General features: G+C 53.8%; 1 protein-coding gene across 1 annotated transcript in view; it reads left to right on the forward strand.

Annotated features, from left to right (window-relative positions):
- The first annotated feature begins 341 nt into the window (after positions 1-341).
- The window catches only part of GABBR1 (gamma-aminobutyric acid type B receptor subunit 1), a 16,769-nt gene continuing 2,929 nt past the window's right edge, over positions 342-14,181 (forward strand). Inside the window, 12 exon segments of the mRNA XM_014449967.1 lie at positions 342-371; positions 591-725; positions 1,027-1,197; positions 2,209-2,310; positions 2,614-2,679; positions 3,085-3,276; positions 8,773-9,015; positions 9,562-9,625; positions 11,257-11,334; positions 12,477-12,627; positions 13,018-13,150; positions 13,979-14,110. Of these exon segments, the coding sequence (XP_014305453.1) occupies positions 342-371; positions 591-725; positions 1,027-1,197; positions 2,209-2,310; positions 2,614-2,679; positions 3,085-3,276; positions 8,773-9,015; positions 9,562-9,625; positions 11,257-11,334; positions 12,477-12,627; positions 13,018-13,150; positions 13,979-14,110 (1,497 nt within the window).

Genomic DNA, 14,181 nt, shown 5'->3' on the forward strand with positions numbered 1-14,181 from the left:
GGCCCCTGAGTGTCTCTTTTTCTAATGGACCCATGAAAGGTCAGGCCCAGCAGGAGGGCTGGATGCTGAGCTGGCCCCCAGCGCCTGCTTCTGCTCTGTGTGTCACTAGCCCAGTGAGAGAAGAGGGAGGAAAAAGGAAGGTGGAGAGAGGGAGTTTGCAGATGTGAGGGAGGGATTTTCATAACATGGCTTTGAGGAGGCCGCCTGGGACTCGGGGAGAGTTTATTCCTATTCCTTCGGACTCTTCTACCCGGAGGTGTTTGGAGCGTAGAAACGTGGTAGGAAGCAGGAGGGAAGGTGGCCAGGGTCTGGGTGAGCTGAAGGAGGGAAGGGGTATGGACATGGTACTGCAGGTGGAGGAGAGGGTACGGGTAAGCAGCCGCTGGAAGGCAGCTATTTAACGGGTGAGGGAAACCGAGAAGATAGGAGACTACGCTCAGAGGGAGAAGAACATGGCAATAATGACAAAAGGGTTTCAGCAGAGGGGTGGGTAGTTGGGGGAAGTAACTCGGTTTTGGGGGAAAATGGAGTAGGAGTTACAGGGATGGGAGGAGGCGAGGGAGCCAACCCTCACGGTCTCCCCCATTTAGTGTGACCCAGGCCAGGCCACCAAGTACCTGTACGAGCTGCTCTACAACGACCCCATCAAGATCATCCTCATGCCGGGCTGCAGCTCCGTCTCCACGCTGGTGGCGGAGGCCGCCAGGATGTGGAATCTCATTGTGGTGAGTGGGGTCGGGTCAGAAGGCCAGCCATTTTTTTGGGTGTATTTGAGAGGATGGCTTCCAAGATTCAGAGCCCTTTGCAGACCTGAACTAATCGGCCTCCTAGCACCAGACCCGACCCTCCGCAGCCACTAGAAGGCGCTGGCGTCAGACGGTGAGGGTGTGCAGGCCTTTGACCATGGCGTTCCTAGGGCGGAGGCAGAGGTGCTTGGAGAGCGTGGGCAGGGTTGGAGACGCTCTGGGCAGCTGTTGGCGGAGCCCATGGATGACGTCCCTGTCGCCCTATTCCTGTCCCTCGTAGCTTTCCTATGGCTCCAGCTCACCAGCCCTGTCGAACCGGCAGCGCTTCCCTACGTTCTTTCGAACTCACCCGTCAGCCACCTTGCACAATCCCACCCGTGTGAAACTTTTTGAGAAGTGGGGCTGGAAGAAGATCGCCACCATCCAGCAGACCACTGAAGTCTTCACGTCGGTGAGGGGACTGGGCAGCGGGCGCCCGCTCCAGCTCCAGCTCCACGTGGAAAGGGGTGACCTGGGACTCATTCTGGGAGAGACCTGGATTCTTTAGCACAAGAGAACACATCCCCGGGGGTCGAATGCATGTACTTTCTATGCCAGAGGAATGAGCACCTTGAATTTTCAGGATCCTTCAACTTTGTGGTTTTAGGGCTCCCCCCTTTGATGCCTTGTTCCCCAGGCGGGTAGTCCCCAAGTGACCCCGTTCTACCAAAGTAGGTTCACTCCAAAGTCGGGACATAATAAGGGAGAACATGTGTGGTAGGAACCCTGGGAGGCAGCAGGGTCCGCGCACTCCAAGGGCTGGTGTGTGTGTGTGTGAATGGGAGCAGAGGGTGGAGCTATGAAGATGGCACAGGCACAGCGAGGGAGAGGGAGGGAGAGAAAGATGGAGACAAAGACAGAGAGAGGGAGAGAAAGAGGAGACAGGGACAGAGAGAGAAGTATGAACAAGGGTCAGGTAGCTGACCCAGGGGTGCTGACGAGGCCAGGTGGAGGGGAGGGGAGCTCTGAGGGAGAGAAGACAGTCGGTTTCTTCTCCTTTGTTATGTTCTTTGAATCCTCTCTTTACTCGCCCTTTCATGGCTCTTCCCCCCCCCCGCCCCCCCATCTCTTAGTGATTCAGGACACTCCTTTCTGTCCTTTGACTGTCTGCTCACGTGCCTCGTGAGGTTGACATCGTCCCGTCTATCCAGGCCCTGCCTTGTCTTTTATGGCTCCTGTTTCCTTCCCCCATGTTTGCTGTCAGTGGTGAGAGGGCTGAGTGGGGTGATTTGTCGGACACAGAGGTGCAGGGGGGCTCCCTCCTGAGACTCCAGGGGCCGTCCTCTGACCACTCCCGCCCAGGGCAGAGGATGTTGGCGGGGGAAGGGTCACACTGCCGTTCCCTGTGGGGTGTGCGATCCCAGCCAGATCTCTGGTCTTCACCTGCTGTGCACCTGTGTTTCTGTTCTCATTCCTGCCGAAGACTCTGGATGATCTGGAGGAGCGCGTGAAGGAGGCTGGGATTGAGATTACTTTCCGCCAGAGTTTCTTCTCAGACCCAGCTGTGCCCGTCAAGAACCTGAAGGTGGGGTGGCCGAGAATGGCCGGGGGCACAGTTTGGGTTGGTGAGAAGAACCAGGTGGGGGGATGTTGGGTTTTTGTTTTGACATTGAGATGTAGCGGACATTGACGTGTGTGAGCCTAAGGTGCCCAGCATGTGGATTGGATGCACGTAGAGATTGCAATGGGCGCCCCCTGGCCTTGGCTGACGCCTCCGTCAGGCACCTCGCCTCGGTTCTGTGAGACGGGAGCCTCTCCTGGAAGCTGGTCTCCACGCTCCAGGTGACATTCACCCGCTCAGGACTCTGTGTCTCCCTCCTTCCTGCAGCGCCAGGACGCCCGCATCATCGTGGGACTTTTCTATGAGACTGAAGCCCGCAAAGTGTTCTGTGAGGTGGAGTTGGAGCCTGGAGAGGGAGGGCCTGGGCGGGCTCTGGCCTGGGCGGGCTCTGCTGAAGTTGACAGCAGATGGTCTGAGGTGATGGCTAACATGATGTCCCCGGCGGTTGGCTCTGACTCCATCTTTGGCTTCTCACACGCATGACACTCTCCAGATCTCATTTTTCCACCACTTCGTGTTTCTGGGGGGTCTGTAGCTCCAGTCTTTCCTACGGGCTGGGAGAGGCCACTTGAAAACAGAGACTGGGAGGAGCTTAGGAGGAGGAGGCGAGCCTCTCCTACTCCCCGCCCCAAACCTGTAGATTTCTCGGCCCGTCTCTGATTCCCCAGAGGCTGGATAGTGACAAAGAGATAGGACCAGAAAACAGTGACAGACCCAGCCCTCCTCCTCTGCATCCAGGTGTACAAGGAGCGGCTCTTCGGGAAGAAGTACGTGTGGTTCCTCATTGGCTGGTACGCGGACAACTGGTTCAAGACCTATGACCCGTCCATCAACTGCACCGTGGACGAGATGACCGAGGCGGTGGAGGGCCACATCACCACTGAGATTGTCATGCTGAACCCTGCCAACACCCGCAGCATTTCCAACATGGTGAGAGCGTGGGGACTGAGCGGCCGGACCTGGGCAGGTGGGGAGCACTGAGGGAGCCTTGAAGGGGAGGGGAGCAGGTGTGGAGTTTGGAGGTACAGGGGCGCAGGGGGCCTGTGCCCACCTTGAACTTGTTTGTATCGTTTCCCCTGGATTCCACTTCTGCTCTGACTTCCTTGGGCAAGAAAGAGAGGCAGTGGGGTGGTGTGATGAGGGTGGTCTGATGAGTGGAAGGGCTGTTACCATGGAAACGAGGAGTTGTTGGCAAGAAGTGAGATGAGGGAGAGGTGTTAATAATAACAGGTGCTGCACACGCAAGCACACCTCTAAGGAGCACCGTTCTGGGCGGGAATATAGTTTATTTTCTTGGTGACTTCAAAGCTTTTTCCAGCTGGTGCTCAATCATCAGTGCTCCTGGTGCTGCTCTGGATAATCCTCCTAGAATTGCAGGTGCAAAGGGGACTTTTGAAGTCATTTAGCCCCAACCCTGCAGGTGAGGGCCACAGGTGAGGGTGTGAGGGCAAGAGGCACTACATCTTTATTTTTTTTTTTTTTAATTTTATTTCAGAAAGGAAGGGAGAGGGGGAGAGAGAGATGGAAACATCAATGATGAGAGGGAATCATTGATCAGCTGCCTCCTGCACACCCCTTACTGGGGATTCCAGGCATGTGCCCTTGACTGGAATCGAACCCGGGATCCTTCAGTCCGCAGGCCAACGCTCTATCCACTGAGCCACACCAGCCAGGGCAAGGCACTACAGCGTAAGGAATACAGAGTCTTGGGTGAGCTGGATAGGACTACCTAAGTGTCTGCTTATTGTGCCCAGGGCGGTCCTAGGTCTGGAATGCCTGCTTTGGGCAGCAAGCTGAGGGTGAGTTAATGGTTATAAAGCCCCCAAATATCTCATTAAAACAAAGTTCTGGTAGTAATTGCTTTTGTGTAGTAAACCAGGAGCTTGATACATAATTTTAGTGATCCTCACAGCAGTACTCTGATGTTAGTTTTTCGTTTCCATTTTATAGGCCAAGAAGCTGAGGCTCAGAGAGGGTAGTGACGTACTTGTCTCAGGTCATATAACTTGGTGGGCAGGCTCGCTCCAAACCCGTGTCCCCATCACCTTCCAGGGAACCAGGAAGTCTGACTAAAAAATTCCTACTTTGATTGGCTAACACTCGTTTTGAGTGAGAGCGAAAGAAGATTTGAGAAGTTTATTCTGGCCATGGATTGTGCTGAAGGGCCAGTTGTCGTGTGGACTCTGCTTATGGACACTGTCCTGGGACAGTCTGAGGGATTCTCTGTGTAAGGCGTCTTGGTTGAAAAGTTCCCTGGAAAAATTCTGAAAGGTCACTTGACCAGTGAGTTGTCCATTGGATGGAGGTCTTCTTTCTCTTGGTCACTAGAGAAAGATGCTGCCTGCCTTCGAGCTCCCAGGGCTCTAGTGACACCAGGCCTGCTCCGCAGCCTGCAGCACCAGGGGAGAAGCAGCCGTCACACCTAACTAGGGAAGAGATTCTAGGCGAGTTAAACGGACCAAGGCAGGTGGATCAGAAGCAAGGGTCGGTCTTTGGGACCCAGAGTCACGGCGACTTAGAAAAGGAGCCGAGTTGGTAGCCTTGAATCTAGGTGAATAGTTCTGAAACGAGCTTCCAGAACCACCTGGAAATTGGTTAGCGTGCAGGTTACTGGCCTCTTCCCTTGGAAGTTCCTATTCCGGAGGTCTGGGTAGGCCGCCAGATTTACATCTCTGACAAATTCCCGGGGATGTTGATGCTTCTGGCTTGGGGACGTATTTTGAGGACCATTGGTTAGAGCAGTGGTTTTCAACCAGAAGTTGCAATATCGAGGGGTGATTTTGGTTGTCACAACTGCTGTCTAGTGGACAAGCCAGGGATGCTTCCAAAACCTCCTACCCTGTACCAGACAGTCCCCTGCAACAAAGAGCTATCCTGCTGCAAAGGCCAGTCGTGCGGACACGAGAAGCCCTGGCTTAGGAGCCGGCCGTGCGCAGTGGGTGAGAGCGGTTCTGGAGAACGGTGATGGCTCTGGGCTAGAGGGGCAAGTAGGTGGTGGGAGCAAGATTGTGAGTAAAATGAGTAAATTTGTTGTTGTTGTTAACCCTCACCTGAGGATATTTTTCCATTGGTTTTTAGAGAGAGTGGAAGGGAGGTGGAGAGACACAGAGAGAGAAACATCGATGTGAGAGAGACACATTGATTGGTTGTCTCCCTCACCCACCCTGACCCGGGCCGGGGATCGAGCCTGCAACTGCGGTTCACGCCCTTGACAGAAATTGAACCCGGGACCCTTCAATCTGTGGGTGGAGGCTCTATCCACTGAGCCAAAGCGGCTGGGGCTAAATGAGTAAATTCTGACAGCGATAGAGGTGCCATCAGACCTGGAGAAAATACAAAATAAAACTTATCTCATTATATACATTTTAGGTCACTGTTGAGCATCCACTCTTACATATAGAAACTGCCAGACAGGGCTGTTAGAAAATTAGTTTCATAAATTTGCACTTGGTTACTTCACTAATTTCTATGCGTTATGGAACTTTTGTTCTGTTTTCCTTGAGCTGCCTAGTAACATTTTTATTTGAAAAGTGGCAGCCATACCTTTGCTGGCCCAAGAGGCGCTGTTTCTGGTAACTAGTTATGTGGGCTCAGGGGTGCCAGCAGCGGCCGAGCCAGTGGGGGGGGGGGGGGGGGGGCGAGGAGGGCGGGGCTTGGGCAGGGGCGCAGCATGCAGAGCGGGGGAGTCCCTGCCTGTTGGGGTGACTTTCTGACATAGTGATTACTTTGAACTGCAGATTGGATAGACCTGGAGGCGGGAGGACACTCGGGAGGCCCAGCGGCCTGCCCGGTGGCCCAGGTTGGGGCTTGTCCTGATATGTAAGGCTGTGGTTTCATCTCCGGTCAGGGCACATGAAGAAGCATTCCAAGGATGCATGTATAAGTGGAACAGCAATTGATGTTTCTCTCTCTCACTCGCTCTAAAAAATCAATTACAATTATTTTTAAAAGCCTCAGCCGCTGCCGTCCTCTCAGCGGCGCTCTGCGAGGCCTGGGCGCCCGGGCAGCACAGGGCTCGGACTCGGCGCAGCCCGGCTGTGGGTCCTGCTGCCTCGCACTAGGCACTAGCCGCGCACCTTCAGGCAGCTGGACTTCCCTGTGCCGGTTTCCTTTTTTCTGAAAGGGCCATACACCTCATTTAAAGGCGAAGTGAGTGACACATGGACCTTAGGAAGGTGCCTGTAACAGACAATGTAAACGTTAGCTATTGTTGTTACTATTAACAGTGCTCTGTGTAGGAAGGCATGGTATTAATGACACATTTCAACAAAAGAATTAAGAAATTTGGTGATTTGAAGGAGTCTAAGGTGATTTTAAGGATTTAATCTTATGTGCTGGGAAGTGTTAGGGAGTGAGGAAAATTGAGCTTTTAGTTTTAGGTATTATTTTTTTATAGTTTTTTAAAAAATATTTTTATTGATTTCAGAGTGGAAGGGAGAGGGAGAGAGAGAAACATCAACTATGACAGAGAATCATTGATTGGCTGCCTGTTGCACGTCCCCTACTGGGGATCGAGCCCACAACCAGGGCATGTGCCCTGACCAGTAATCGAACCCTGACCTCCTGGTTCACAGGTCGATGCTCAACCACTGAGCCACACCAGCTGGGCAACAAATACTTTGTTTTTCTTTTAAAGCTATTCACTGAGCAATATCTTTTTTAAAAAAAATATATTTTTATTGATTTCAAAGAGGAAGGGAGAGGGAGAGAGAGATAGAAACATCAAAGATGTGAGAGAATCATTGATTGGCTGTCTCCTGCATGTCCTCTACTAGGGATCAAGCCCAAAACCTGGACATGTGCCCTTGACTGGACTCAAACCCAAGACCCTTCAGTCCGCAGGCCGACGCTCTATCCCCCAAGCCAAACCAGCTAGGGCCTGACTTTATTTCTTAAAGCAGCTCAAGTTCACAGCAAGATAAGTGGCAGGAGCAGAGATTTTCCACACGTCCCTGCCCTCACACACACACAGAGCCCTCGCTGTCAGCATGCCGAGTGGTCACTGATGCACCTACATTGACACATCATTTCCACCCAAAGTCCATAGTTTTATGAGGGCTCACTCTTGGAGTTGTGCATTCTGTATTTCACACACACACACCCCTCGTGAAATCATACAGAGCATCTTCAGTGCCCTCACCAGTGGACATCTATCTGGGAGGCACAGTGCTGGGTTCTGAGGAAGGAGAGAGGGGTGGAGCCTGGTCCTGTCCTCAAGGGCAGGAGAGCCAGCCCATCTGTCTGCAAAGCCAGGCTGTTCCCACTGCACCACACTGCCTGGCCTTTGCGTTTTCTACTCCTTTGTGTCCAGAAAGTTGAATAGAAAGAAAAGTGGGCACAGCATGGGGAATGAAGACTTTTTTTTAAAAATATATTTTATTGATTTTTTACAGAGAGGAAGGGAGAGGGATAGAGAGCTAGAAACATCGATGAGAGAGAAACATCCATCAGCTGCCTCCTGCGCACCTCCTACTGGGGATGTGCCCGCAACCAAGGTACATGCCCTTGACCGGAATCGAACCTGGGACCCTTCAGTCCGCAGGCCGATGCTCTATCCATTGAGCCAAACCGGTTAGGGCTGGAATGAAGACTTTTATTTGTTCTTCATTCATTTCCTCATTAGAGTGAGTGTATGTTAATATATTCAGATCTAATCCAGTGCCCGTGTCTAACCTGTGTCTTGCTGAGAAGTCGCCACTGGGTGTGGTTTTAGGAGGTAGGGAAGGGCAGGTGTGATTTTCTCCTTTATGTGGGAGCCATCTCCAAACCCTTCCGGGAATTCACCTCTGGTCATCTAGCTAAGTGACTGCCGGGTATGGAAACTCAGGTCTCTGACCCATTTCACGACAGAGGTAAAGGAACTGTCATTCTGTTACTTAGCTTTCTTGGAAAAAGAAGATTTCCAAGAAAAAGAGGGCTGGAAGGGTGTGGGTAGGGGTTGAATAATAGACCTTGAAGCTTAGGGGATGTCTGCGAGTCCGTGAACTGCAAGCCTGCGGGGTAGGAGTCCGGCCCTGAGAAGGCTCCCTGGGACAGGCCGCGTGAGGAAGCTGTGGTGCCACCGCCGCTGGGTCTTTGGGCATCGGCGGGGCTGTTTGGCCGGTGAGCTCTATTGGGAAGGTTGGAGCTGAGAGCACAACCATTCTCTTGCTTTTCTCTCCACGTTCTAACCTTCACCATTTATCATGCGGTGTCAGCTGTGTGTGTAGTTCTGAGCAGCTGTGCACATGAAGGTGTTGGTCCCAGCTGCTCCCCGCTCTAGTCTAGTGGCTTCAGGTGTAAAACAGACACGGGTGTAGCTCAAGGTTTTATGTGTACATTTGCTGGACCTGACAACATGAACGTAAACCATCTATTCAAGTCGAGATGGGGGAACCAGAAGCGGTGTTACCCCGCCCTCCCACCCTCCAACCCCTTCCTCCCTAGACATCCCAGGAATTTGTGGAAAAACTGACCAAGAGACTGAAAAGACACCCCGAGGAGACGGGGGGCTTCCAGGAGGCCCCGCTGGCTTACGATGCCATCTGGGCCTTGGCCCTGGCCCTGAACAAGACCTCGGGAGGGGGTGGCCACGCGGGCGTGCGCCTGGAAGACTTCAACTACAACAACCAGACCATCACCGACCAGATCTACCGGGCGATGAACTCCTCGTCCTTCGAGGGCGTCTCCGTGAGTGCCAGTGGCCCCTCCACACACGTGCTCCTGGGAGCCCCTCTGGAAACGCCTCCTCTCAGCTGCCTCCCTGCAGCAGCTGGTCTCAGTCCAAGGAGTAGGGACCCCAAACCCACCTGAGACTAGAAGGGGAAAGCCGTCCCATTGCTTCAGCCCTCTCCTCATTCCTTTCAGCCCAGATATGTCTGTCAGATCAGAACTATAGGGCTTTGAAAGAGGAAAGAGGTCATTTGCTTATTCCATTAAAGTGGGGAAACCACCCAGGCACTCAGTGACCTGCTCAGGCCCCACACCCAGAAGCCAGGCTCCTGGTGCTCTGTGGGGATTCTTCCATCCAGATCTCATGGTGAAGCTTCTCAAAAGAATAATGTTTCTGAAATCCAGGGTATGGTTATCTGGGGTATGTCCTATATGCAGGCAAATGCCATAAATAGAATTCATTCAGAACCTCCATTAGCTTCAAAAACACCAGGATTCAAAGCGTGAGTCCTGAGATCTCTCACACTTGCTTTTATCCCCCTTGTGCCTGTTCCTCTCCCTCAGGGCCACGTGGTGTTTGATGCCAGCGGCTCTCGGATGGCATGGACGCTTATTGAGCAGCTCCAGGGTGAGCCTGGGGGCGGGGGTGGGGAAGCGAGGGGCAGGTGGGCTGGGCTAGGAAACCAGGAGACATCACAAGATGGCCTCGGTGCCTCTCTACCTTCTCTTTTAACTGTCCGTCAAGCTTTTAACTAACACTAGTAACAGTAATAGTGAAAGCAGCTCGTGTGTGGGTGGGTGTCTCTGAGCTGCAGTGGTCGTGTCCTTCAGGGGGTGTGCGCTGTTTCCGGTCGGCTTCTGTTCTGATTTCAGGAGTTTCCCTTTGGTGGCTTGGGGTGAGAAGTTGACCTGTCATTTGCATACCCATGGACTCAAGGAAAGCTGAATCTAGGAAACCTGCTATTTTTTTTTTTCAGAGTTAATTTCATGAGCATATTTTTAAAATTGGTTTTTAGAGAGAGAAAGAGAGCGAGAGAGAGAGAGACAGCGATGTGAGGGTCAAACATTGATTGGTTGCCTCCTGCACGCCTCCATTGAACCAGAAATCAAACCCATGAACCTTTGGTCCAAGGGCCGATGTCCTAACCACTGAGCGACTGGCCAGGGCAGAAACCTGTTGTTTTTAAAGGGAACTTATAGAATTTTCTTGCTACATACATAAGTAAACATTCTTTTTTGTTGTTAATCCTCACTTGAGGATATTTTTCTATTTTTTTTATGGCGAGTGGAAGAGAGAGGGAAAGACAGAGACACATCAGTGTGAGAGAAACACACTGATTGGTTGCCTCCTGCACGAGCCCTGACCAGGGCCTGGGCTGGGGAGGAGCTTGCCACCAAGGTATGTGCCCTTGACCGGACTTGAACCCAGGACCCTTAGGTCTGCAGGCTGATACTCTATCCACTGAGCCAAACTGGCTAGGGCATAAGTAAACATTCTTAATTTTTTTTTTAGTATGTGTAGTTTGGTTTTTCCAGGTCGTGTTTTCTTATAGCTTGGCCCACTTATGTATTTGCAAAACTCCCATGAGTTAATTTTCCAACCTCTCCCCGCTCAGCCGCTCAGCGTGGCCGGGAGAGCTGCTCCTTGGCTCCCTGTGAAAAGTTTCTTCCTGGCTCCCACCTCCCACATTCTCTCAGAGCTTCTTTGTACCAGGAGGAGCGGGAATGGCCGGCGGCCATGGGGAAGGGGGCGCGAGTCGGCCTTTGATGGGAAAGCAGGGTAACTAGGACAGTCTGGAATAGAACCTTAGGAGTGACCGAGTTGCACTTGGCGGCACTTTGAGAGGCAGGTACAACTTATCTGTGGAATTAGAACCCAAGCCAACCAACAAGGGAGGAATTTATAAAACGAAAGTGGAAGCCACTGGGAAAACAGATGCCATGATTCTGTCACGAGAGGGAGGATAAACATGTTTAACGCTTTAAAGCTGGACCCACAGGGAGAGAGATCTTGCTATGAGAGGTGGGCTGTGCGATGAATGGCGGCTTCCCACATACAGATATTGTTTTGTGGGACCCTTTACACTGCCTTTACGTCAGGTTGCTCATCCACGTGACCGCTCAGGCCCTTCCAAGTCTCTTCAGGGCGCGGGTGAAGGGAATCGGTTGCAACCACAGAAAGCTGCCTTAGGGAAGTGGAAGGCTGGGAGTGCCGGAAGTAGTCTTCCCCACCCCACGGCGCTCCTATTGTCTGCCCAGGTGGCAGCTACAAGAAGATCGGCTACTATGACAGCACCAAGGATGACCTCTCCTGGTCGAAAACAGATAAGTGGATTGGTAAGTGGTCCTACGTATGTTTTCCTTCAATCCCTCTGAACAATCATGAGCAGCGTCATGCACTTGAATGAAGGTGGGTGGCAGGTGCCATGAGGTTGAAATGCTCCGGGGGGTGGACCAGGATTGGGTGAAGAGAAAGGGAATAGAATGTCCAAGCTCTGGGCAGAGGAGGCGGGTGTATCGTGAGAGGGAGTAGGCAGTTGGTAGCACGCACTATCAGAAACAGTCACCGGGGAGTGGAGGCAGGGGCAGGCAGGTGTGGGAGACGGGCACTCCATTCGGGTCTCCCGATGTCTGGTGCCTTGATGTATCGGGCCTGGAATTGCCTCTTTATTTGTCAAGAAAGCAGTTGCTTAAACTGCAGGAGAGAGGAGTGTTGTCTACAGGAGTGTACCTGTTACAGAGGGCAGTAAGCGGTGCTCTCTGAGGGCTTGGTGGCTAAAATAATAGGAAGTGGGGAAGATACCAGCGGTGGGCAGAGGCAGGTAGGTCCTGGTAAAACAAAGGTGGGCATCGTGAGGACGGCGGAGGCACAGCAAGGGGCCCGCCTGCCACCCCAGGAGGCCCCCCACTGCTGCTTCCTGGAATGTAGGGCAGGTCCCGGGCTATAAATGCTGCATGGCCTGAATTACGCCTTTCCCAGGCCACACACATTGAAATTAGCTTTTTTTTCCCTTGTGAACTCTGACAAATTTAAGCTTCCTCTCGATACTGGAAACACCTTTGGGGATACCCCAGCCAGGGCTAAAAGTCACAGGTCAGCTTTTTCCTCTTTCTTGGAGCTAAGAGGCCAGACCAGATTCTTGGAGGCTCTTAGCTTTATGATTCTACAATCATAAAGCTTTTGATTTGAGTTGTAAGAAACCTCATAATTTTCTCAGCTATCCCCTCCTTTCCCTTCCCATTTCCCTTTCCTACAAGAAAGACAGGAAAACAGGACAAACAATAACAGAAAAGACTATGAGGCCCAGCTCTGCCAGCCTGTGGACAGCGCAGCAGCCCCCTCTGAGCGCATGTCTGCTGGCACCTGAGAGCCGGCCCGCAGCGCTGTCCGCCTGCAGCTGCCGCTGCCTCCCCCGCCCCACCTGCCTCCCTGGGTCCTCCTTCCTCCTTCTTTCCCTCTCTCCCTCCTCCCCCTGTAGGAGGGTCTCCTCCTGCTGACCAGACCCTGGTAATCAAGACATTCCGCTTCCTGTCACAGAAACTTTTTATCTCCGTCTCGGTTCTCTCCAGCTTGGGCATTGTCCTAGCTGTTGTCTGTCTGTCTTTTAACATCTACAACTCCCACGTCCGGTAAGTGTATCTTCTGACATTTTTGTTGTCCTGTCTGCCTCTCCAAGATGGTGATCATTGAAGGGAGAGAGTCAAACCTGTGTCACTGAGGCCACGTGTCGGGTTTTCACTGACTTACCGCTTCCCTAGGTCACTGCGCACGGAAGGTGAAGCCAGAGAGTTCCCGTTCCTGCAGCTTAGGGGCCGGGCAGGCGGGCAGGGCTCGGGGTGGGGTGAGCTGGTCTGGGCGGGAGGCCCTCCCAGCCCTGCAGCGGCCAGGCCAGTCGGCTTTCTCCTGGCTCTGCTGCCCGCCCAGGCCTGTCTTCCTTGTCCTGCGGCCTTTGGAGACGGACCTCCCTTCAGCAGGGGCTGATTCTGCTTTCCTCTCCCTTGCTCCCGCCTGGGCTCCAGCTACATCCAGAACTCACAGCCCACCCTGAACAACCTGACGGCTGTGGGCTGCTCGCTGGCCTTGGCTGCTGTCTTCCCCCTGGGGCTGGACGGGTACCACATCGGGAGAAACCAGTTCCCCTTTGTCTGCCAGGTGAGGCGCAGCTCCCCTGCCGGCCCTGCCTTCTTCCCACCTGTCCCTGTGCCTCCAGGTGCGTTCATTCTGTAGCTCGCTTGTCAGTTCACTGTGGGCTCCAAGGTTGCCAGGGTCCTGAAGACAAAAGCAGGGTCCCCACGGAGGGACAGCGGTGGCTTGTCTTGTCTTGGGGGCTGAGAAGAAGAACTGGATTTCCTGTGGAGCCTTGGGGGGTTGGGAAGGACGACGGCAAAAATCCGGACCCACAGCGGGGTCAGTGGGGAGGCAGCCCTGCTACACCGGTTGGCCTCGGGATGCAGTGCAGGGAGGAGCCTGGCGCTGTGGGGATGGGCTGCTGTCCGCAGCACCTCTGGTTCTGTGTTGTGCTGGTAGGAAACACCCCGTGTCCCCTGCCCACCTTACCCTCCCCTCTCCTCTGCCTGGTGCCTGTCTCCGGCCCACGCTGTGCACAGGGGTCTGCTCACCGGCACCCAGGCCACGGGCAGGCTGCTTCCAGGGGGAGGAGGCAGCGGGGTGCAGGCTGCTGTGGGACACGGGGAAGAGGGCGGCCCTCGCAGAAGAGCCGCGTTTGAATATTGAGGGACTCCTGGGTTTGTCAGCTGGCAGGGCAGTGTCACAGGCCAGCAGCGGAGGCCTGGGGAGCGGCCAGAAGTGACTGGCCATTAGACCAGGAGGTTTTAGGAAGATCCCCTGGTGGCAAAGTAGACGATGGATGGGAGGGGTTTGCTGAAGGTAGGGAGCCCCTTCCTCCACTCTCCCTGGTGCCCCCCCCCGCCCCCCCCCCAGGGTGCCTCCGGCGGAGGCCCAGCGCCCTCTCCTTCCCAGGCCCGCCTGTGGCTCCTCGGCCTGGGCTTCAGTCTGGGCTACGGCTCTATGTTCACCAAGATCTGGTGGGTCCACACGGTCTTCACCAAGAAGGAGGAGAAAAAAAGTGGGGGAAGGGGAGTTGGGGCTTTCCCCGGGCTTGGCCCCGGGCCCAAGGGAACCCTGTTTTGTTCTCCCCCCCCCAAAACCCGGGAGCCCCTGGA

This window comes from Myotis lucifugus, unplaced genomic scaffold, assembly GCF_000147115.1.
Source record: "Myotis lucifugus unplaced genomic scaffold, Myoluc2.0 scaffold_1589, whole genome shotgun sequence".
Classification (NCBI taxonomy): domain Eukaryota; kingdom Metazoa; phylum Chordata; class Mammalia; order Chiroptera; family Vespertilionidae; genus Myotis; species Myotis lucifugus.